This window comes from Lycorma delicatula, chromosome 9 (assembly GCF_047948215.1).
Source record: "Lycorma delicatula isolate Av1 chromosome 9, ASM4794821v1, whole genome shotgun sequence".
NCBI classification, from domain to species: Eukaryota; Metazoa; Arthropoda; class Insecta; order Hemiptera; family Fulgoridae; genus Lycorma; species Lycorma delicatula.
In genome coordinates this window covers 111,773,191-111,799,790 of record NC_134463.1, presented here as the reverse complement: position 1 = coordinate 111,799,790, position 26,600 = coordinate 111,773,191, and the positions used below count along the sequence as shown (strand labels likewise).

Below are 26,600 nucleotides of genomic sequence, written 5' to 3'. Positions count from 1 at the left end.
ACGATAACTTCTGAAATGTTTTTTAACCGCTCACACCAGTGTAAGCTCAACTGAAAAAAGATAGAACTATATCCTTACTTTTAATTTCAATTTTACTAATTGTAATACTTAAACAATAGTTTCATTTTAAAAAAAAGCAAAGAAAACAGTGCAATAAAACCCAGAAAAGATTCACTGCAGGATTAACAAAAACATTATAATAATTTTAAAACTTACAGTTCAATAAAAATTAAAAATCACCATATACGAAATTACAATTTCTAGAAGATTAAACAAACTTTTATCGATGTTTAAGATTGTACAAGGTGACTGAAATAAAAAAGTATATACTTTCAATATAATGGTGTTTAGTTATAAATAGTAAACTGTAGACGGCAATAAAATTTACTCCAATAGTGTCTAGAACCGTAAGAGAGCGTCTGTTAACAAATAAATGCTTTCTTCGGTTATTGATGATCTGTGTCCTTGAGCTCACTGAAAATGCTTAGCTCGAGACATCCTAAAATAAAAAAACTGTATATTCAATATCAATTTTATTTAAAATATTAACATATAATTTACAATTATTGTGAGGTTTTTCTTATCGTTAATTAATAAGGCGAAATACTTATGCGAAAGGATACCAGATTTTTTTAATTCTGGATAACATGACAATGCACTTTTACAACCTGAAGGATTAGATTTTAATTGGAAAATCTTGATGAAATTTAAAATTATAAAGTAAATCTTAACCAGAATCACGTTTAATAAACCGATTCACGTAGATCACCGAAGTTAAATTGGGTGAGTTCTACTTCATGGTAATGTCATTTATTACCATGAGCAGAGAAATCGATGCAATTTAAAGATTATTTAAAAAAAAAAAAATTAAGTAAAGTCATTAATAATCATCATATTTTTAATTCAACCATACGTTTTAATCGGTATTTACTCCTAAATCTGGCTGTATTTTACCGGGTATACAAAGAAAAAAATTATATCTTGTATTAAGAATATTGTACTGATTTAAAATTGGAATAAAAGAGCAAAAAAGGGCAGTTTTATTTGCGTACATGGTCGGAAATTGATTATCTATCTTTCCACTTGAAAGCGCCACTAACAAAAATGGCGTCTCCTGATGTTCTATAGTTTGCTAAAAGTGAATCTGTAGCCACAGTTCAACGTGCGTTCCATAGAAAGTTTAATTGTGATCTTTCGAGTGGCAATAACATTTCTTGATGGCATAGTCAGTTTGAAACGACCAGATATTTGTGTAAAGGAAAGAGTACGGGACGGCGTGCCTGAAGAAAATGTTGAACATGTCAGGGAGACTTTCAATTAATTGTTCTCTGTGTAATATCCCGAAGGTAAATTTTCGAAGCGTCCTTTTTCGGTGAAGCAAGCGTAACACAAGTTGCTTATTCGAATATGTTGCGTACACGCCTGTTTCCTCAACTGCAAGTCGGGGTAGAGAATTTTATTTGGTAACAAGATGATGTGCCTCCTCACTGGCAAAACTATACGGGATCGGTTGAATTACATTTTACTTAACCACTGATCGGTCGGATGCACCGGATGACAAAGCTTGTTGGCCTTCAAGGTCACTTTATCCTATACATGTGGATTTTTGCTTTGAAGGTTTTAAACAGGATCTTGTGAATCCTCTGTTACCTCGTAATCATCTGTTACCTCATTCATCTTGGTAGGGCAATTGATATTAATACTGCTAAATGGCTTGTTGATATGAATACATATGGGATTAGTCCTATTACATTTCTAGTTAAAATTAATATGAATATTGATATTATTATAATTAGGATTTCTTTTTGGTGAGTTATTAATTTAAATTCATTTATTAATTTTTTTTCTATTAATTTTATGGATATATTTATTCGAGATTTTTTAGTTCAGAATCATTTTGGTAAAATTATTGTTGTTGTAAAAATGATTATTCAGTTTCTGTGTAAAAGTTTATTGGTTGGATCAAATGTTGAAAAAAGGCTGGTTATCATTTTAAGTTTATTTATTTTTTTAGTCTCTCTGTTACCTACTGACCTACCTGATTTGAGGCACAGGATTGAAACAGTTGTGGCTTCCATTAGTCCAGATATGTTGGTTAAAGTATGACGAACTGCCCTATAAGTTAGTCGAGTGCCACGTAACGGAAGGTGCTCACATTAAATATTGTAGGAAAAGTGTAAGAGTAACTCTTTCGTTTTATTGGTTAGTCATTACTGAAAGTCAAAGTTAAGATATATTAAATAGTTTTAAAACTATAATATTTTTTTTTGTACACCTGTGTTTTTACTGCTGAGTTTAAAATGTTATAAATTCACTTTATTTCATAATAATTGTAAAATATCATGAGTGGTTACTTTATTTATCATACACACACGCACGCGTGTTAAAATATTGGGTACTTTTTTGTTTTATGCTACCCAAAAATTCTTGCCGATATCAACTCAAAATCACTCAATTTTTTATAAGCATTATTGCTTTTAATTATAGATATAAATTAACAAAAGTTAACCTACGCTCGCTTCGCTCGTTCACCTCAACTAATTAACAGTAATGTTTTCATTATTTAAATAATAATTGCAATAATTATTGAATTTATTATGTGAATACTCTAACATTACTGTGTTAATTAGTCAAGGTTAGCGAGCAAAGCGAGCGTAAGTTAAGTTTGGTTAAATTATATTTATAAAATAAATAAATATAAATGGTTATATATCAAATGAGTACATTAGATGTACTCGTTTGATATGAGTACTATATGATATGATGTACTCATCTAATGATATTGAATTTAAATGGACGTGATAGGTGGCTATGCAAAAAACCAACTTGTCGATCAGAAATTGGTTTACGCAATAATACATGGTTAAAAGATACGCAATTTGATACCAATATTATGTTTTTTTACTACTGCTCAAAGGAATATACAAAAAAATAATTATATTTCTTTGATTTAGTATAAAAAACTGAAAAAAAAATTGTTTGAAAAAAAGAAAATTTCTTTTTTCTCGCCGAAAATTTTTTTTTTTTTCAACATAATAATTAGTTTTGCGTGATTTTGAGTTGATTTGGGCAAGAATTTTTGGGTGGCATAAAACGAAAAAGTACCAAATATTGAACATTTGATTAAACATTTATAATGAGAATTTGTAAACAAATTAACCTGACTACTGATTTATTGTAAGTACAGTATATTTTATACTAAGTATTATAACAAGTATAGAATGTGTACAAACTTGTTTTAAATTGATGTAAAAAATAATATTTGAAATTATTAGAAAGAAATCATTTAAGAATTGCATTATAATAGGAATATATAGGATATACAGTATATTTATATTTAAAGTTGTAATTTAAAAAAAAAAAAAATTCTATACAAAATTCATTAACATGATAACTAAAATATTTCTTAAATATTACCCGTAAAAGTATAACAAAGACAAAAAGATAAAAAGACGTAAAAGTATAAAAAAATATTTTATAAGTGCGACTTATAAAATAACATATAAATTAAATATAAATAATTATTTATTTAAATCATAAGTTTTGAACAAATAATTTTTTTTTTTTTATTATAACGACACAGAAACTTTACAATTTGTTCAACAAGATAATTAAATAAGTAAAAATATCTATTTGAACGAACATTAAGTAGCCACAGACCCAGCGGCTTGTGATTTAATAAAAGACAAAAAGTATAACAAAGGAATAACAGTGTAAAAAAAAAAACAAATTTATAATAGAAAAAGTTACATTATGTAGTAAGATTTAGTTGTAGAAGCATGTGTGTGGTATTACTCATTGTAATGGAACATCTGGACAAATAAAGGTTATTTGTAAAAAACAATATATAAAAAACACACATACAGACACAGACAGAGAGAGAAGAAAGAAAGAGACATTTTTTAACTCTATTTTAGTCCTTGTGAAATACGGCATAAAAGAAATTATAAAATCATGTCATCTTTATTTTCTAACTAATTTTTTTTTTTTTTGTTAATTTTGTATAGAAGCAAGTTAATCAGTGGAATCTGCTTTTGTTAAAAAAAACAACATGGATATAAAATTAAATAATTTAAACAAATGACAAAAGAATATTTTTTTTTTGGAAGTCTCACTTTAAATTAGGTTTAAGAAAGGTGTTTTGGATATGAAATAAAATTTCACTGTTTAATATGATTAAAGCATTAAATAATTTTACCTCAGTTATTTTATCATTACAATACGGAACGAGTTAGTTAAACTACTATTCAATATTATCGATAAATTATTATTTAAAAATCAAAACAAATTAAAACTGAAGTAATAAAAAAGAAAAAGTCAAAACATCTAATAATAATTTAAAAATAATCCTTACCATGTTTTATGAAACAGCTGCACTAATATATTTTTAATATTTATCGTTTCATACGTTATTTTAAATTATGAACTAACATGTACTAACCTAAACAATACCGCGTATTAACCGACGCGACTGACCGCATGAATACTCTTTCTCTGTCCGACGCGCGCACAGCTATTAAAGACTGCTCAACAATAACAACGCAATCTGGCTACACTGTACGACAGTCACAAGCAAGTTGTTTTTCAGGAAGGTTTAGACGTTACAGTATTTTTTTTTCTTAACTTAATGTTACTGCTTCTTCACGTATTCTGTTTATTTATGCAATTACTGATTCTTAATGACTCATATTGTTTCATTATGAAAATTTTATTAAATACTTATAAATGCTTGTTTTAATTTAATATTTTTTATTCGTGTTTTAAAAGTTTTGATTAAAATATTCAACGATAAATTTTAATGTAAATTTCATCATAAAATTTAAACATTCTCCAAAATCAATTAAAATTTGCCAGAAAAAATCGATCAAGAATAAATATTATTAATCGTTGTGTGACTTATAAAATAACATATAAATTAAATATAAATAATTATTTATTTAAATCATAAGTTTTGAACAAATTAAAATAATTTTTTTTATTATTATTTTTTTTTTTATTTTAACGACACAGCAACTTAACAATTTGTTTAGCAAGATAATTGAACAATAATAAAAGTATTTATTTGAACTAACATTAAGTAGCCATAGACCTAGCGGCTTGTGACTTAATAATGAAATAGAAGAGCACTCCGTAGGGCCAGACCATAAAATCACCTAATTGAAATGATAAGGCAAACCAAGAATATTGTTCCTCAGCAATCGTGAAAAATCACACTGATCGTGTTATCTAATAAATTGACCGCCAAATAATTCGGGTGACGATCTAAACGATTTTGATACCGTACGCTGATGGAAGAGATTTCCTGCCGTTTGCAACTTAAGAACTATTCTTTATGTACCAGGGTATATTGAGCACTTTCCGCAGCGTTTTTGTCTGGTAGCGTTCAAGTATATCAATACTGGAATTACAATTCCAGTAAAAACAAAAATAAATTTAAAATGTGAAATCCGTTATGTCATAAAATAAAATGTTTTGATTAAAGAATATAATTGTTACAAATCGTTTTAAATGTTAAATAAATTTGATTTTGGTTTCTACGGTAATTTGATTAACATAAAAAATATACAAAGATATGTTGAGCATTTTCGGCAGTGTTTTTGTCTGGTAGCGTTCAAGTTCGTCAATACTGGAATTGCATGCCGTACCCCACAATTCAAGCCCGTAAGTCCAAACAGGCTTCAAAACGGATTTATAAATCAATAATTTACTTTCTGTTGAAAGCCGAGATCTATGTGTTATCAACCAGTACATGTATTTAAACTTCAGATCCAACTGTTTTCCGTTTAGATATGATATGCTTAGCTTAAGTAAGTCGTCGATCAAGTTGAAAACCCAAATATTTACAGTCTTGAGATCTCGGAATCGGAACATCGATGATAAAAATAGGACAGTGTTCTTTACGAAGGGTGAACATGACGTGCTTTGATTTTGTTTCGTTTATTTCTATTTATCAACATGTAAGCCAGAATTCGAGAAGAGAAATATAATCTTGAATAAAACGAGACGCAAAAATATATACGTTTAATTATCTGTCTTTAATGTAAAACAGAGTGGTAGCGTCTCGACCTTTCATCCGGAGGTCCCGGATTCGAATCCCGGTCAGGCATGGCATTTTCACATACGCTACAAATCATTCATTTCATCCTCTGAAGCAATAACTAACGGTAGATCCGACGGTTAAACAATAAAAAAAAAAAAAAAAAATGTAAAGAGAAGACAAGAATCGTAACTTCAATTCCATCTGAACCTTACCAAAGAATTAGTTACATCCGTAATCAATTGTGCTATTCTTTTTCTAATAGAAAATCTTTGTTCTTTTAATAAACCAAAGGTTTATTATATATGAAACTATAGTTTTGGACCTATTGATCTAAAAACTATATTGTCATCGTGTGTCACACGGGGTCAAACGGTCGACCCCGTGTGTCACACGAAGATGTGGAATGCATCCGTCAGAGTTTCCACGTAGCTCCTGAAAATCAACTCGCCGTGCCGATAGAGAACTAAACATTTCCATAATGTTTATCTGACGTGTTTTGCGTCGACATTTGCTTATGAAACCGTTCAGGATTCAGTTACTGCAAGCTCTTTATGAGTATCACAAACAACGTCGTGTGGAGTTTTCTGCTTAACAGGATGACATCAGAAGACAATTTTGTAGAATTTAATTTTGTTAGGATTTGGAGTTCCGAGAAGTCGCATGAATTTATACAACATGAGAGATTCTCCCAAACTTAATTTTTTTTGGACAATTTCTCGGGAAAATATATAAGATCCCTTTTTTTCTTAGAGAACACTGTTAACGGGAACAACATATCTCGATTTGCTTGAAAACTGGCTTTTCAGAGAATGATTCGGAAGATTTCATTTTTCAACAGGATGGAGAACCATCTCACCGAGTTCGAGAATTTCTGGAACTCTTAATTTTTAAGTTGGAGAATTTTGAATAATAGTATTTCTCAACTATGAATCGGCTGTATGGAAATTAACGATTCAGCTTCCAAGATCGTCAGAGCTCACTGTGTGCGATTTTTACTTATTGGGCTTTTGCAAAAGATTCCGTCTATGTGTCTCCCCTTCCAGCAGCAGCGGTCTAACTACGGAACCGCACAACAGCTACTGTGGCACCAGTGAATAAAGAAACGGTTGCTTATCGGGACCAATTCGATTACCGTGTGGATGTATGACATGTTTCCCAAGGGAGGCATATTGAGCATGTATGACTTGGTATGTAAAAAAAAAAATTCTTGAATAAATATTTAATACATAATTAATAAGTGTTTATATTCAATATTTTTCAAAATACATAAGTACTTCAAATCGGATGATTGTTTTGAGACATGCTGTTAAGAAAATCGGGCACGTATACCCTATGATAAATCATTAAACTTAATGTTCTCTGAAAATTAAAATCTCTTAAAGTATCATGATATTTTCTTAATAGGTAAATAATTTTCAGGGCTGATTTATGTCACATATCACGTCACTTGCAATCGTTTGTTACTGCACCTATTATATCTTGAATACACGTAGTTAAATGAAAAATAAAACGAAGTAAAACAAAAACTCTAATGAAAAATCGATACGAAAAACATCAAATACAGTTAAATTTGTAGTTTCTAATTAAAATTATTTTCAATCATATTAAAAGTTATAATTTAGTAATAATGATTATAAATTGAACATTATATAATAAATCAAAATTAAAAAATAAAGGAGTTAATATATGTAGTAAAAATTCTTTAGTGAATTTTTTATTCTATAATTAACTTATCATTATATATTATGTAATCTATAAATAATAACAGCTGTATTTATTCATTCATGTGTTTGAATATGCAAAATAAAACACCAACCGTACCAAAACATAAAGTATCATAACATTAATTTTAATCCTCAATATTTAATAAATTAATGCATGTTACTATATTGAGGGATTATTTTATATTGAAGCACCTCTTACAAACTAAACAGAACAAGTACGCACGCCCACAGACCCACACGTATGCGCGCGCGCACGCGCGATTGCGTGCTCTATCCTTTATCTCCCATCCTATTATTCCCTTATTAATATTCCACCTATAAATTTATTCACAGCATCGAGAACAAGTTAAGTTAATGCTTCGTCAATTTAAGGCTATTTAATCCATCCTTGTGTTATAGTAATCCTTGTTATTTGTATTAAAATAAGCAGATTTTCTCCTAAAATTACCTAAGGCTACACCTATAATATTTTGAATACATGTAGTCTAACGTATACTTCGCTTAGTTGGTTTTATAAAACATTCAAATATGATATATGATGAATATAAAAATTCATCAAACGTATTAAATTAATTTGGAAAGATATTTTTCTACGAAAATAAAAATAAATCGTATTTACTAAAAGAAATAAAAAAATATAAACAACTAAAATAAAAAATTTAATCATAAAAATACGCAATATTGTATAATTTTCAATTTTGCCATATTCAATCGGCTGTCCGCGTTATAAATAGAAATTTTAATGTTATTTAGAGTTGAAATTTAACAGGCATATTACCCGCTAACCAGAAGGGTGTAACTAAAATAAATACTTATAAAATTTTAAACTAGTTAAAATTGAGTTACTTATTTTTCTTAAAAGTTCAAATCCTACAAAAAAAAATATGTTTAATTCTTAAAATCAAGTAATTTATTATGTATGATCAAAACAGTAATAGTCCAAAATAAATTTTATCATATTTTACTCGAACTTTTGTCAATTCATTTGTTTTTGATGAAATTAATATAACCCAATTTCTGATTTTCCTGAAATTTTTTCTTAAGCTTACTTGTTATTAGATAGTATGTAAGACGAGATTTCTTAAAATTTTATTTTTTACAGTGGCGGTGTTAACGTTAATGAAAAGAGACGAAGGAACAATTTCCATTCGCCAAGTCCCTTTTGTGTAAACTTGTGGTTTTCTTTCCACTTCTGATGTCAATCATCATTTCTAGTTCTCTCTCTTAGCGGTTGCAGTTTCAATACTTCAGTCAATCATATTTAAGCGTAATACTTGTCTCCGAATGGGCTCTGCCCATTCCCTTTTATGGTATAGCTTCTTGCCTATTTCAGTAACTATTAATTTTTTTTTTGAGGTAACGGGCATCGACTGCTTTGGACATTTTGCTCTATGAGAATGGAAATTTGTAGCGTATGAAAAATGCCATGCCTGATCGTGATTCGAACCCAGGACCTTCGGGTGAAAGGCCGAGACGCTACCATTTCGCCATTAAATATTTAATTATATACTGGTTTTCGATAAATTTTCTTTTTGTTTTCCCTTTGGGAAAACAATTACTACTAATTTTTAGTTTATTTTTTTTTTAAATAGGAAAAAATATAAGAGGTACTTCTTAACGTTCCAGTATTTATGGAGAAAAAGTTTTATGTTATTGAAAATGCAATAACCAATAACTTGCACAAAACTATCAGAAATAATTTTTAATTTATTGTCTATTTGAAAAAGAAAATTAAAAAAAAAATTGAAAGTTGTAAGATTATTTTTTTAAAATGCTTACTGAAATATGTTTTAAATTCATTTTTCCAGATTTTTTCTACTTTCTTTTTCGTTTTATTTTAAAATGTTTCATTTTAAAACGCTGCTTTCTTTAATTTTTCTATTTGTTTCATAGAAAGCTTTTTCCAGTAATTAAGTGAGTACTGTAGAATTTTTAATGAAATGAATGATTAAAAAACATTTAACAGGTTTTATTTGTTATCATAGCTTTATTTTTACAGCATACTTCATATTATTTTGATATTCAAAATATTTTCATTTGGAAAAATCATGAAATTTGGTGGTTTGTTTTTATCTCGGTGGTCTCGTTTAGCTTGTGCTATTCGGCATTTTATATCGCTCCTGCTTCGTCCATCTTTAGTAATTCTACTTCCCAAATAACAAAATTCTTCTACCTCCATAATCTTTTCTCCTCCTATTTTCACATTCAGTGGTCCATCTTTGTTATTTCTACTACATTTCATTACTTTCGTTTTGCTCTTGTTTATCTTCATGCGATAGTTCTCGCGTAGGACTTCATCTATACCATTCATTGTTTCTTCTAAATCCTTAGGTCTATTATTATGAGAAAATTATGTACCTATGTATTAACGCCACCGCAGCTACAGCTTTATTTAAAAACAAAGTAGTCGGTGGAAAATGGGCCGATATAAGTTTAACATAAATAAATAAATATTTATTTTATAAATATAATTTAACCAAACTTAACCTACGCTGGCTTCGTTCGCTAACCTTGACTAATTAACACCGTAATTTTTTGAGTATTTATTTAATAAATTCAGTAATTATTGCAATTATTTATTATTTAAATAATCAAAACACTCCTGTTAATTAACAACAAAAAACAGTGCTATCTGTTCGACTTAAAAGGAACACACGCTACCTAAATATTTTACGATTCAATTTTAATGTTCCCAATCTGTGTCCTCGTTATAGACTAAAAAACTACTGGACCGAATGACGCGCGGGGAAAAGGTAGGAAGAGAAAATTCGAAAAAGGTAAAACGGAAGAAGGTAAAAAAGGAAAAAAGAAAAAAACGAGCAAAAGTAAAAACGGGAAAAGGATATGGAAAGGGAAAGAAGAAAAAATAACGGGGGAAAGAGGCAGGGGAAATGGGAATAGGGAAAAGACAAAAGGGAGAACGAAAGGGAACATTGATGAAAAGGGGAAACGGAAAGGGAAGGCGGAATTGGGGAATGGAAATGGAGTACGATAAAAATTAAAATGGAAAAAAGGAAAATGGTGAAAAGGAAAGGGATACAGAAAAAGGATAAAAGGGGGAAAAGGAGAAAAGGGTAAATGTAAAAAAGGGAAAGGTTAAATTTTGTGAAGTTTCGTCATGTTCATTTTGTTAATGTTTTATCAAACCTTCAATTGTATTCATTTAATCTATATATATATAAGTGTTGGATTATAAATTTGTTGGCTTCCTGTTTGTATATTGGACAAACAGGAAGAAACTTTAAATAAATATAAAAATGAATAAATAAAAATATTTTTAAATATATATCTAAAAAATGTTAACCGACCGGATATTTAGAAATAAGATTTATAAACGATTTACGAAATTAACATAATTCCAAATTTTAATATTTGTATTGAATGATTTCTTGTTGATTAAAATTTTAAGTACATATAATAAATAAAATTTAAATATGAAACAAATTTATTTGTAATAATAAAGGTTAGACAACTTATCTTTTATATTTAAATAAAAAAAATATTAATAAGAAATTCAAACACTTACCCCATCCGATCAAGACGTAAGCTCTAAAGTTTTATATTTTTACTTGTAAATGTTTCCACGACAAGCATATATAAATAAAGTCCTGAAAACAAAAACAAAAAAAATAAATAAAATTATTTATTTTATAAATACATTTAAATTTAAAAAAAAAACTTAAAAATAAAAAGATGTTTTATACTTCACCAATATTATCAATTTCGATGATATCTTCTTCTGATTATTATATTTCCGATTTCCGTGGTGAAGTGGGAGTGTCTCGACCATCCATCTCGAAGTCCCGGGTTCGAAACCCGGTCAGACATTACATTTTTACGCTACAAAATTTATTTATCATAAAATGAACGTAATTGGACATAAGCCTGCTAATATTGTTTTGAAATAAATAATAATTATTATTAATTTTTTAAATATTTTATTGTACAGTTAAATCCCTTAGGTGATTTCATTGTAAATCTTAACCAGATACATTTAGTATAAGATTTATTTATTAACGAAAAATATATATTTTTTCTAAAGAAAATTAACTATATTAATTTTTTTAAATTTATTAACTGGAAAAATTCAGTTAAAAGGAAAAAAAAACAATATAATTAGTATTAATGCTAATAATATATGTATTATAATAAAACATATTTTACAATTCACCGAGCCTTATATCATACACGGTTGTAGTCTTTCCCTCTATCATTTGTTTACGTATTTTTTCTTATTTTTATAATGAAAGGTTTTAAACATTTTTACAATTTTTTAAAAATTTTTTAGTTAAAAATTAGAAATGAAAAACAATTTCTTATAGTCTTACTGACATTTAAAGTAAATACTAAAAATTATACATTTAAAAAAAAAATGAAAGGTTTTAAACATTTTTACAATTTTTTAAAAATTTTTTAGTTAAATATTAGAAATGAAAAACAATTTCTTATAGTCTTACTGACATTTAAAGTAAATACTAAAAATTATACATTTAAAAAAAAATCTGAAGTGGGCACACATATCTTCCCTGTACGCCTATTAAATTACATATACACTAGACATTTTTTTAAAATGAAAAGTACATAGTTTTATTTCACAATAACTTCTGATTTTTTTCATATATATATTTTTTCTTGAATTACTATTTATTGTAATTTTTTTTTTGTTTTACAATCAGAGGTTAATTAATAATTATTAATAGATCAATATATATATATATATATATATATATATATATATATATATATATATATATATATATATATATAAATTTTAAAAAAAAGTTAAAAAATTGTATATAAATATGAAGTCGGATTCGAACCGATGTATGTACCTTCCCCTTGTAAGATCCAAATATTTCATTAATTAAACTTTTATTTGGCTATAACTCTGGAACCAATGAAAATAAGTACCACTTTGGACATATCGTTGATAATCTCTCAATGAGAGCTTCTTACTGCAGTTAAGAAAAACCCCAAAATCCAACTTTGTGCTTTTTTGGACACTTATGGTCAAGCCGATTGAAATCAAAGGTGCACAACTGGATGTTACAACAGTCCTAAATCCAAAATGTCAAAATCCTACGGCTAATCGTTTTTTAGTTATGCGAGATACATACGTACAGACGTCACGCCGAAAATAGACAAAATGGATTCAGGGATGATCAAATTGAAATTTCCGTTAAAATCTAAAAACCGAAATTTTTCGCTATCACAATACTTACTTTACTTCGTAAAAGGATGTAAAAATCGAGATTTATAAATAACAGTTAATTATTTCAATTGATTTTATTGGTAGCTGAGTTATTGAATTCACTGCTGTAACAACTAAATTTCGCAGATCATGAAGAGTAACAGGTTTAATTGATAAACCCACCGGGTTGGTCTGGTCCTCGTCATCGCAAATCAGCTGACTTCGAAGTCGAGAATTCTAAGTATCAAATCCTAGCAAAGGCAAGAATAACTTTTTTATGGATTTGAATATTAGGAAGTGGATACTTGTGTTCTTTGGTGGTTGGGATTCAATTAACTTCAAATCTAAGGAATGGTCGACCTGCGACTGTACAAGACTACACACTTCATTTACATTCGTACCTATCATCCTCTGAAGTAATACTTTACGATAGTTCCGGAGGCTAAACAGAAAAAATATATTATAACCCAGAAGTAAAAGGTTTTATATATATATATATATATATATATATATATATATATATATATATTATATATAAGATAAGAATTCGACGTAATATTGCAAACACGATTGATCAGCGAAAGTTTATAACACATTACCACAATTAACTGACAACAATGTATTTAAACAAATTGTGATGAAAAAAATCAGTGTTGCCAACTTGTTTTCCGTAGATATAAAATTATTGTACCTACTAGACACATCTGTTTTCTTTTTTGTAACTTTTTCTTCTAAGTTTTCGTCGGTTTTGTTGTTAATAAGAGTCGACATGTTTAAAATTATATTTGTTTTCTGTTGACATTATTTAAATCAATTTTGTTATAATTAAATTCTCTATAATTTATGTTTAAAAAATGTATGATTTATTGCCAATTTAACAACGTTATTGTACGTCAAACGTAAAAAAATGTGTTTTTTGACCCTATTTTTGACGTTTTACATGGGATATCTCAGAAACTAAGAGAGATACAGTTCTGGGACCTATTTTTTTCGATTTCCCATCTCAAAAACCATAAGAAACAATTCATTTTGCCCCTTAATTTACCTTCCCAGAATTTTAGAAAGCCTTAATTTACCCGGAGGAACTGAAAATCGGGCGAAATCTTTCATCCTGTATAACTCACTAACGAAGCGTTTACGGACCTATGTTTATATGAACTTTTTTCTTATTTTTAGACTCTAAAATGAGTTGTCAAAGTATTGCTGTATCCTCTTGAATCACTCTGTGTATATATAAATATATATATATATATATACAGAGTGATTATATAAATATATATATACAATGTTGTTTTTATTCTAATGACATATTACAAACGAGTGTTCCGGTCTAAAGTTATAAAAAATATTCTTACATTTAATATTTAGAAATTAAATTATCTATTTAAAAATTAGAGATAAAACATTTCATTTAATAGATCGTAATAATATTAAAAATACTTATCTTATAAAAACAAAATTTATAAAAAAAAAAGAATAAAAAAAAAGTTACGTAATTTTATATTATAATACAATGCAATACGAATAGGATAGGGTAGGTTATACTGTGATATTAACACATCATTTAATATTTAAATGGCTTGAAAAATACGTGGTATGTAATAATTAAATGTTTACTCTAATATAAACGAGGTGAGGGATTTAGATCGACTTTTATTTAAAATCAGTAAGAGATAGATATTTAATAAATAAAAATTAATTCAACACATTTTTACGTGTTGAAAATATTTTTTTATAAGTAAAAATACATCCTTATTATTTAATATTTGAAAACGAAATTATTTCTCTCTGAATAATAGTTTGTATACACGTATTATTTATTTTTAAATGATTTGTTCAAGAGTTATTGAACATTTAACAGACTATTTCTTTTTTCTTTCTTTTTTTTATTATTATTATTATTATGAAATCTAACTGAGGTATTTAAAAGAGAAAAATTTATTCCTTCCTTTTTATTTCATATATCTCTCTCTTTTTTACTTTTTAATCTTTTATACGTTCTCTTCATTTCTTTAATTCTATAATACATCATATCTTTATAAATCCTTTTATCGTCTTTTTTTTTCTTGATTATTTTTAATTTCTTATGCTTTATCAGTTATTATTTTTTCTTCTTTTATTTCAACATTATCTTAAAATATTTATTTTATTTTCTTACCATCTCATACATCATATTTCTTTCAAATAATAAAAATGAAGTTCTTCATTATTTTTTGTTAGTTTAATATGATATAGTCCGTTACAATTTTTTTTTTTTTTAATTTGACCAGTATACTAGTATATATTCCGTTACCTTACATTCTAACACAACATTTTTAAATAGTATGATTTTATATTATTACATACATACGTGCCCCATACTAAAGATCTCAATTATAAGAATATCCAAGTAGAATATCACTTGAATATTCTTCCAAGAATATCAGCAGTTTATTTAATTATTTGTAACCTAGCTTTATTATCTTTGTTTGTTATTTTTTTAAATATTTATTTTTTTGGTTTTATAATATGGAAAATAATCCACCAGGTCGGTCTAGAGCAGGGGTCGGCAACCTTTTGAGTCAGAAGAATCAAAAATTACAATTTACAAAATTTCGAAGTTTTTAAAGGGCCACAAAATTTTTTCGAAAATAGGTTTATTAAATAACAATATATAAGTACTTACACTTATAATTATTATTTCAACTCTAATTTTTAAATAATAAAAGCTTTTTTTGTCTTCAGTCATTTGGCTGGTTTGATGCAGCTCTCCAAGATTCCCTATCTAGTGCTAGTCGTTTCAATTCAGTATACCCCCTACATCCTACATCCCTAAAAATTTGTTTTACATATTCCAAACGTGGCCTGCCTACACAATTTTTTCCTTCTACCTGTCCTTCCAATATTAAAGCGACTATTCCAGGATGCCTTAGTATGTGGCCTATAAGTCTGTCTCTTCTTTTAACTATATTTTTCCAAATGCTTCTTTCTTCATCTATTTGCCGCAATACCTCTTAATTTGTCACTTTATCCACACATCTGACTTTTAACATTCTCCTATAGCACCGCATTTCAAAAGCTTCTAATCTTTTCTTCTCAGATACTCCGATCGTCCAAGTTTCACTTCCATATAAAGCGACACTCCAAACATATACTTTCAAAAATCTTTTCCTGACATTTAAATTAATTTTTGATGTAAACAAATTATATTTCTTACTGAAGGCTCGTTTAGCTTGTGCTATTCGGCATTTTACATCGCTCCTGCTTCGTCCATCTTTAGTAATTCTACTTCCCAAATAACAAAATTCTTCTACCTCCATAATCTTTTCTCCTCCTATTTTCACATTCAGTGGTCCATCTTTGTTATTTCTACTACATTTCATTACTTTCGTTTTGTTCTTTATTTTTATGCGGTAGTTCTTGCGTAGGAGTTCATCTATGCCGTTCATTGTTTCTTCTAAATCTTTTTTACTTTCGGCTAGAATTACTATATCATCAGCAAATCGTAGCATCTTTATCTTTTCACTTTATACTGTTACTCCGAATCTAAATTGTTCTTTAACATCATTAACTGCTAGTTCCATGTAAAGATTAAAAAGTAACGGAGACAGGGAACATCCTTGTCGGACTCCCTTTCTTATTACGGCTTCTTTCTTATGTTCTTCAATTGTTACTGTTGCTGTTTGGTTCCTGTACATGCTAGCAATTGTTCTATCTCTGTATTTGAACCCTAATTTTTTTTAAATACTGAACATTTTATTCCAGTCTACGTTATCGAATGCCTTTTCTAGGTCTATAAACGCCAAGTATGTCGGTTTGTTTTTCTTTAATCTTCCTTCTACGGTTAATCTGAGGCCTAAAATTGCTTCCCTTGTCCCTATACTTTTCCTGAAACCACATTTGTCTTCTCCTAACACTTCTTCCACTCTCCTCTCAATTCTTGTGTATAGAATTCTAGTTAAGATATTAGGTGCATGACTAGTTAAACTAATTATTCTGTATTCTTCACGTTTAACTGCCCCTGCTTTCTTTGGTATCATGACTATAACACTTTTTTTGAAGTCTGACGGAAATTCCTATTTTTCATAAATATTACACACCAGTTTGTATAATCTATCAATCGCTTCCTCACCTGCACTGCGCAGTAATTCTACAGGTATTCCGTCTATTCCAGGAGTCTTTCTGCCATTTAAATCTTTTAATGCTCTCTTAAATTCAGAATAAAAGCTAGAAATTAGATAAATAATAATATAGGTAATTTATTAAATATATATTTTAATAATAACACTTTCGCGGTAATATCCAACAGTAGTACTTTGTTTCTTTTTTGACAATTCTTATCGACTTCACAAAAGTAGTTAGGTATCTTATTTGGAAAAAAAAAAGTATAATATATATTTAAAAAATATAATACTTATTACGTTACCTATCTTTACTTCGGTTTTTTTATTATTATTATATATATGTACATACGTAACTTTGAGATTAATTCGCTTCTAACTCTTTTACTTGAAACAACAAACTAAACGTCACAGCCAAAGCACTGGTGAAGACGCCAAATTGTCTAGCGTCGAAAGCGAATTAAAACCTATATAGAAACTAAAAGAAACCACCAATTTCTTTTTAGGTAAAAAATATCCAAATAGTTATTTAAAAAAAAATGGAACCGACATCTAGACCATGTAGCGTAATGCACGTATATAGAATTATAAGATTCCCATTGCCACTACCAATGATGTATATTATAGATGATATAATGAGTCTGAAAAGCTTAAAACGAGATATCTCGATTTTTGATGATTTTATTAACGGTGCTACAAAAGCTGTGCAGAAACCCACATTACTTGCCCTAGAGAAGACCATATAACATCATCTAAGATGACGCATACATATAGAATCAAGATTCTCACTGTCCGTAACTGCCTGCCGGATGGCAAAAAAAAATTTTTTTATCAATTATCAGACCTATTTCTTTTGTCTAAAAATGTTTTTCAACATCATGGTACCACCACGAAAAGTAATTGCGTCTATTGCAACAAGGTTTATTTCAATCTGATTAATAGGAAAACATTATGCACAAACATAAATATATGCGAGTATATATACGAGGGTAAGTTAATTATTATCCGCAATGTAGTTATAAATTTTATTGCATTGCAAATAGGAAACTTACATATACATAATTTTTCAACATAGTCCCCTTGCATTACAACGTTCTTGGTCCATCGTTGCATAAGCTTTCTGATGCTCTCGTAAAAGAAGTTTTTCGGTTGAGCTGCGAGCCAGAAAAGCACCGCTTTTCTGGCTCACCGTTTCGTCCGTGGTAAATCGACGGCCCTTTAATGCCTCTTTCAGTGGACCAAACAAGAGGTAGTCAGAAGGGGCAAGATCAGGACTGTACGGAGGATGAGCCAGTACTTCAAAGTTGAGTTTCTGGAGCGTTTCAGCAGTGCGGGCAGCAGTATGTGGATGGCATTGTCGTGCAACAACACAACACCTTTCGACAGCAGTCTTCGGCGTTTGCTTCGAATTGCAGGCTTCAGCTTGGCAGTAAGCATCTCACTGTAACGCGCACTGTTTATTGTCGTGCCACTTTCCTTATAGTGTTCCACTACTTGGCCTTGTGAGTCCCAAAAAACCGTAGGCATCAGTTTTCTTGCGGACGGTTGGGTCTTGAACTTTGTTTTTGCAAGGCGAATTTGGATGTTTCCATTCCATACTCTGCCGTTTACTCTCCGGCTCGTAATGCTGGATCTGTGTTTCGTCACCAGTGATGTTTCTGTCTAAGAAGTCCCGTTCGTTACCGTAGCGATCCAAATGTTTTCGACAGAACTCCAAGCGCGTTTGTTTATGCGACTGTGTGAGTTGGTTTGGGACCCATCTTCCACAGACATTATGGAACCCAAGTCTGTTGTGGATGATTTCGTAGGCAGACGGTGACTAATAGCAGATGATGTGACACTTCATCAATAGTTACTCGCCTGTCTAAGAAATCCACGTCACGTGCACGCTCAGGGGTTTCCTCATTTGTGGCGGTAAACGATCGTCCGGCTCTTTCGTCGTGCGTAATACTTGCGCGACCGTTTTTGAAATTTTCAATCCATTCGTAGACACTCAGTGCAACACACTGTTCCCGTACTGTACCGAAAGTCTTCGGTGTATTTCAGCCCCTGATACACCTTCCGACCACAAAAATACGGATCGCTGAACGTTGCTCTTCTTTGGTGCGAACAGAAAGCGGAGCAGCCACGGTTAACGGCAGGGCAGCGATAATGGAATTAACCCAGCAACATCAAACCTGCACAGACATACTAACAATTAAACCACGCATGCGTCATCTACGCAACACGACAGTACTACCAACATAAACAAAAATATAACTACATTGTGGGTAATAATTGACTTATACTCGTATATACTATAAATTATTTGTCGTAAACAAATCAAAACTCTGTATTCTGAAGAACCAAAAATCAGTAAAAAGCTAGATTAGTGTCACAAAGTGATGTCTCAGTTTAGTCTTCAATCTGGTAAAGCCATTTTTAGTTCTCAATCGGCCGTTCATTTAAATATGAAGGAATAAAAAAATTTTGTGTTGACTTCCCATAACTGGTAAAGCATCGCGGCACTTGAAAGAAAAAATAATCGTTTTTCTTAATTCGTAATTCCTTCTTTTATATTTTTTATAAGTGTCTACAAAATAGTTCTACAAAAATAAAAAAATACATAAACAAATAATGTAACTTCATAATTCCCACGCTAGCCATAACAGTATCTTCAAATAAAACTTTAAAAATTCTAATTAGAAGATTTTCGATCGGATTCAAAATATACTAAGGCCATTTCATGTAAATGACTCAACTAATGCAAAATATAGAATTCTTTTTACTATGAAAGAAAATATATCAGCAACCTGATAGCATTTAAACAAGATGATTCATAGTCTTTTACAAAAAAAAAAATCAACATGAGGGGACTATTTCATGTTACAATAAAAAATCAAACCAAGATGCCTGACTGTATGAGAATGTTGAATCTTCTCACAAGAACAATTGTAATCAAACCGGAAACAAGTACGAAAATGACAAGCGATGCGATTACATTCAACCAAACAATCATAATTTGATTTCGGCTTTCTAAAAACTATTGATTTTATTTATTTTTTCTTTAACATGGATTCTATTATTGTAATAAAATTTAATTAAAATATCTAAATAAATTTGCAAGGTATTTGTTGCTACAGATAAAGATTTATGGGAAAATAATATAATTAAGTCATCAGCAAACATAAACAGCGAACTTCTCAGATAAAATAATAATTTTTTTTTTTCAGAGCGTGTCGTGGAGACAATATTGTGTGGTGTTACAACAGTGAGGCTAGTTTCTAGCGGTGAGTTTGACAATGCTGTAACAGTAGCTGTCAAGCAAGCTGGTGAAGATGATATACCAACAGCAACTCTAGTTTGTGGACTCTGAGGTCAGATATCTTTCCTTATAAATACAAATCTTTTTATAAAGATTTGATTTGAATGACTTTGTTTCACATTTCTCATTAAGTTATAAGTTGAACATCGTATTCAAAAATTAAATAATATCAACAAAAAAAAAAATCATAAATAAAACTGAGAGAAATCGGATATTACAATTTTTTTTATAAAATTAATTCGTGAAAATAAAGATTACTTTCAATATGTACTGAGAAAGAAAGGACAATTGATATATTTAAATTAATGATTATATACAATTTGTTATATTTACAATGCGATAATTTTCAGGGTACTGTCTGATTTGAAATCTTTTCTCAGAGAAATGGATTCTATTAAACAAATTAACTGTTTTACCAGAAAAACCCATTGATAGTATAAAAAACTGACAAATTTCATTAAAAATAATCGATCTTATTTTGAAATAACAGACTAGAAGAATCGAATAAATATGGAAAATATTTTGTAAATTAAATCTTGTACCCTGTAACAAAGTAAGTTATCAAAAATAAAAATTAGTAAGTTTAGCATTTGGCTAAAACTAGGAAATTATTATCTGTATCAAAAATGTCAAAGATAATTTAAACCCGTCAAAAGAGCGAGAATATATTAATTGATATATTAAGGATAAAAATTAAAATTCACAATAGGTAGGGCAAACAAGGCAAAAAAATTTATATACTAGAATAAAAGAGTATCCGGCTGGATATGTCTACAAAAGACAGAACAAATCAGCCTTGGCCCAACATTGTTTGAAAAGTGTAGTAAAATGTGTCGATTAAAACCCAAAGTTTTAAAACGTTTCCACAATAAAAATGAATTACTTGGGAAATTTACTTTATTAACGACTATAAGGAAAATATAGGTTTCAGGAAAAGTATAGGGACAAGGGAAGCAATTTTAGGCCTCAGATTAATAGTAAAAGGAAGATTAAAGAAAAACAAACCAACATACTTGGCGTTTATAGACCTAGAAAAGGCTTTCGATAACGTAGACTGGAATAAAATGTTCAGCATTTAAAAAAAATTAGGGTTCAAATACAGAGATAGAAGAACAATTGCTAACATGTACAGGAACCAAACTGCAACAATAACAATTGAAGAACATAAGAAAGAAGCCTTAATAAGAAATGGAGTCCGACAAGGATGTTCCCTATCTCCGTTATTTTTTAATCTTTACATGGAACTAGCAGTTAATGATGTTAAAGAACAATTTAGATTCGGAGTAACAGTACAAGGTGAAAAGATAAAGATGCTACGATTTGCTGATGATATAGTAATTCTAGCCGAGAGTAAAAAGGATTTAGAAGAAACAATGAACGGCATAGATGAAGTCCTACGCAAGAACTATCGCATGAAAATAAACAAGAACAAAACAAAAGTAATGAAATGTAGTAGAAATAACAAAGATGGACCGCTGAATGTGAAAATAGGAGGAGAAAAGATTATGGAGGTAGAAGAATTTTGTTATTTGGGAAGTAGAATTACTAAAGATGGACGAAGCAGGAGCGATATAAAATGTCGAATAGCACAAGCTAAACGAGCCTTCAGTAAAAAATATAATTTGTTTACATCAAAAATTAATTTAAATGTCAGGAAAAGATTTTTGGAAGTGTATGTTTGGAGCGTCGCTTTATATGGAAGTGAAACTTGGACGATCGGATTATCTGATAAGAAAAGATTAGAAGCTTTTGAAATGCGGTGCTATAGGAGAATGTTAAAAATCAGATGGGTGGATAAAGTGACAAATGAAGAGGTATTGCGGCAAATAGATGAAGAAAGAAGCATTTGGAAAAATATAGTTAAAAGAAGAGACAGACTTATAGGCCACATACTAAGGCATCCTGGAATAGTCGCTTTAATATTGGAAGGACAGGTAGAAGGAAAAAATTGTGTAGGCAGGCCACGTTTGGAGTATGTAAAACAAATTGTTGGGGATGTAGGATGTAGAGGGTATACTGAAATGAAACGACTAGCACTAGATAGGGAATCTTGGAGAGCTGCATCAAACCAGTCAAATGACTGAAGACAAAAAAAAAAAAAAATAAGGAAAATTTACTTTTGGATTGCAATAGATGACTAATTTTAATAGATTGAAATAATCATAAATAAACTGAAATATTTTTATTAAAGTTTTTGTTATAAAAATATTAAATATTTGTGTTTATTATATTTTACTTTTACGTAATTGTTATTTGTACAAAAAAGTGAAAGTTTATTCTAACAAAAAAAAATATCCATCTTTCTTGAGATAAATCTATATTTCATTCTTTCACATATGAGAGGTGTAAATTAGACGTTATAAACCATTCCGAGTAAAAAGTGATTTAAATTTTTTAATATTTCACTTTCGACTCGGACTGATAAATAATGATAATCTATCGTTTTGTAGTCATCAGTAAGTTTTTCTTTATTTATAATGCGTACGTTAGCCGTAATGGTTGTAAGCCACCCATGTTATACGTCACAAATCACTCCCGAAAACGGTGTTGCTATTATCAGCGATAACAAGCATTTTATTCCAGGATTATTGTGAAAAATAAAGATTGAAGTGGTCTCTCTTTCCCAATATTAATAAGCCAAATGTAATATATAGCGTATTAGTAAACTAGGCTACCGAAATATTCTGCTCTTCAAATTAAATCTTTATTCCGCTCCTTACAGAAACTGATTGTATAATAAACACCATTACTCTAGAAAAACAACTCTTAACTTTTGCACCGCTGTTTCATTGTTATTATTTTTTATTTTATAAACGAATACAGGAATTTCCTTTTCGTAATTTTTTACATGTATTTTTTTTCAATTATTTTACTGTTAAAATGCTTTGTTATAAATATTTTTGTTTCTCATCTGAAGTGAGGCAGTTTATAACATGTTATTTCACAACAAAAACTGGCACTTTAATTTTTTACTTTATAACTGTCCCACCCTTTCTTGTGGACTGATTTGTGTATAAAACTTGAAGTACAAGAGGCACGAGTCGAAAAATAATTTTTCTGAGAGTAATTGTGATATTAATTATACAGCCAATTGTTGTCGTGAAAAGAGCGAAGGTGTCAATTGTAAAACTAAATGCACATTCTAATTGAATTTGCATATAGGAAAAACTTTTGTGTGAAACCTTTAGTGTAAGAAGAGGAAGTGAGGATCGCGTTTCGCGATCAGATTAATTTGATAGTTCAGGATTGTAAGTTATGGAAAGTGGCGATAATGCCACTTTCCATAACGCCAGATTGTTTAATGCACTAATGGAAGTGTCTGCCGAGGTATTTGCATCGGTGGCATCCTGACAAGAGCCTAAACTGATGACTGTATTGTCTTATCAAGTTTAGAGGGTTTAAACTTGACCGGTAAATCCCATCATGACTAGGAACGGAGGGGGCGGTGTGTGGTGACCGCGTGCGTTACAAGGCCCTAAGGATCAGGACGCAGGACTAAATATTACCTGCGTTTCATTGAGCCTGGCATGATGATATGAAACTGTTCAATATGAATATTATCGTAAGAAGAAAACATTTTACTTCTTACTTGAAGTAAACAAGTTATGGATTGCTTCATATTATTTGTAGAATGGTTGACATTCTTGGGTGGGGTGACTTACGAGTCATCTCATGTTAGCTACTACGGCTACAGTTGTAGCACTTAACATACCTAAAGGTCTACATTTGATTTTATTAATTCCCTATATAAATTTATAAATTTATGATAATTTATGATAACAGTTGAAATGCCCATAAAATATTAGTTCTTTAATTATTTAGTATGTAAGCGGTTCTTAACTCTTTTTAATCCAAATGCCCAAAACGTTCTGCAACATTGCTGTCCACGTTTTTGATAGATTCTTTTGATTAATAATATAACAAAAGTTATATTAAATACCTCAATTTATTTTAACTGATATAATTTGCAACAAGAGCAAAAGAATTAAAAAAAAAAAATAACGAAATAAAATTTTTGTAGTACTGATAGTAATTTAAGCTTTCGTAACGGAATTCATCTTTCATGAGTAAAACAGCTTTTACTTATTTTTATTATACATACGAGTATATATATATATATATATATATATATATATATATATATATATATACCTTATAAGTCAATAAGTCATCATTTTTTCCTAATGTGTACCTTGCAACTAGTGAACACCCCAACCCCATAAGGGGAAGAGACCCACCTTGTGACGTTATCGGTCGCCACACCACTCCCTCCGTTCCAAGCTTCGAGGGGCTTTACCGGAGGTCGTCTTTAGACCCTCTAACTGATTACATCTCACAGTCATCAACCAGGCCTCGGTCGGGATGCCACCGATGTAAATGCCTCGGCAGACATTTGCGTCAGTAAATGTCGCCTTCATGTAGACCTCAAACGTACATTTTCATATCCAACCTAATATGATTCCCTCAAACTAACTAACCGAAACCGCGGAAGCGCGACCCCGCGCCTAGTACAGATTGGCAACACCGTTCGTGACTGTGAATGCCTAAGAAAACGAACTAGTGAACGAGTGAACAATAAGCAACCCCCCACAGAACAATGAAATGAGAATGGTTTATATGATATGTAAATAAGGAGTAGTCTTGTACAGACTCAGGTTGGCCATTCATGAGATTTGTGATTAATTGAACCCCAACTTCCGAATATCCACTGGTATCCACTATCCAGTATCCACTGTAGTATTCAAATCCGTACAAAATCAACAATGCTTACTAGGTTTCGAACCACGGAACCGTCGAGATTTCGAAAATCAGCTGTTAAACAACTGATTTGTGACGAGTTAACCACTAGACCATCCCGATTGGCTATAAATCATCAATGGCCTTAATTCTTTTATTATTTTTCACCTTACAGGATCAAAAATAATAAATATAAATAAGTAATTTAATAATAAATAATAAATTATTAATAAGTAGCATATATTATATTAACTAATTCTTTTTAAATAGCTTACATATTCAATCAATAAAATGTTTATTTTTAAATTTGTTTCAGGTGGAGTAACAAATGAAGCTGCAATATAATAATTTCAACACATTGAGAAGTAGCATGTTGTTTTATTTAAATTTTTTGTGAAACCAACTGTACTAAAAACACAATCCCACTTTACCTTCATCTATCATCACAAATTATTTCAAAAGGAAATGATCAGCAAGAAATTAAAATAATTATTTTTGTATATTATATTTTAAGAGCATAGAAAAAAAGAAGAAACAACTTCAATGTTTTAAAATATATCCGAGCCTCCCTAAAATAAATATTTTGTACTTAATTTAAATAATATTGTACGTTTATTAAAAAAAAATATACACTACTTTCAAGAATCTGTAAATTAATATTTATTAAATATTCCGTAAAAAGGAAATGTTTTAATAACCTCTTATTAAAAAAAAAATTGTATCTTTAGTTTAGAATAAATCCTAATAAATACTTTCTAGAAAAAAAATGAATTTATTTATATTTTGTAAAAAAAATACACTTATCCTTTATAATAAATATAACATATTTAAATAGCTTACACCAGATAACCTGTAGTATTTTTGTTCAGTACAGTCTATTAATGTAGTATAAAAAAACACAGAAACAAAAGATAAAAAATATGTGTCAAAAATTAAATAATAGAAACCTAATTAATATAGTAATTAGAATATATAATTTAAATATTTTATTTATATTTTTTAATATATATGTATGTATATGTATGTCAAAATAAAAATAAAATTGGATAAACAAATGAAAAAGTTACATTTTATAATTAAAAACATCAAATTAATTGACAAAGAAACACACATAAATGAAAATGCAGTATTTAACAGGTAGCCAATGATGTCAATATAAAGAAAATTATGAAAAATTTCCCTTTATAAATAAAACTATTAACTATAAAAAATTTTAAATATAAATATTTTTTTTTAATTATATAAATTTTGTCAAAATTAACGCTATCGCAACCTTTTTTTCTGAGGTAAATAAATAATATTTAAGCAAAAAAATGGTAAATATATTCAATAACCTGTTATAAAAATTGAAAAAAATTGTGCACGTAACCAACCATATATCATCTTTTAAGATGTAATTTGCTGATTTTTTGAAATTCTAAAATGTTGATAGTTTTTTTATAAATTAAGAAGTAATAATCTCTTGTTAATTTGTTTTTTTTTATAGGCTTATTATCACCATATT

General features: G+C 29.3%; 1 protein-coding gene and 1 long non-coding RNA gene across 5 annotated transcripts in view; one reads left to right on the top strand and one right to left on the bottom strand.

Annotated features, from left to right (window-relative positions):
* LOC142330221 (uncharacterized) overlaps positions 1-4,490 on the bottom strand; it is a 373,896-nt gene extending 369,406 nt beyond the window's left edge. For all 4 annotated transcript variants that reach the window (XR_012757732.1, XR_012757735.1, XR_012757734.1 and 1 more), the window contains exon 1: positions 4,355-4,490. This is a non-coding gene — a long non-coding RNA (uncharacterized LOC142330221). The remainder of the gene's footprint in view (positions 1-4,354) is intronic.
* Positions 1-25,978, top strand: part of LOC142330220 (corticotropin-releasing factor-binding protein) — a 395,376-nt gene extending 369,398 nt beyond the window's left edge. Inside the window, exons 7-8 of the mRNA XM_075375367.1 lie at positions 20,268-20,411; positions 25,413-25,978. Of these exons, the coding sequence (XP_075231482.1) occupies positions 20,268-20,410 (143 nt within the window). The 3' untranslated portion in view covers position 20,411; positions 25,413-25,978. The remainder of the gene's footprint in view (positions 1-20,267; positions 20,412-25,412) is intronic.
* Positions 25,979-26,600: the final 622 nt, after the last annotated feature.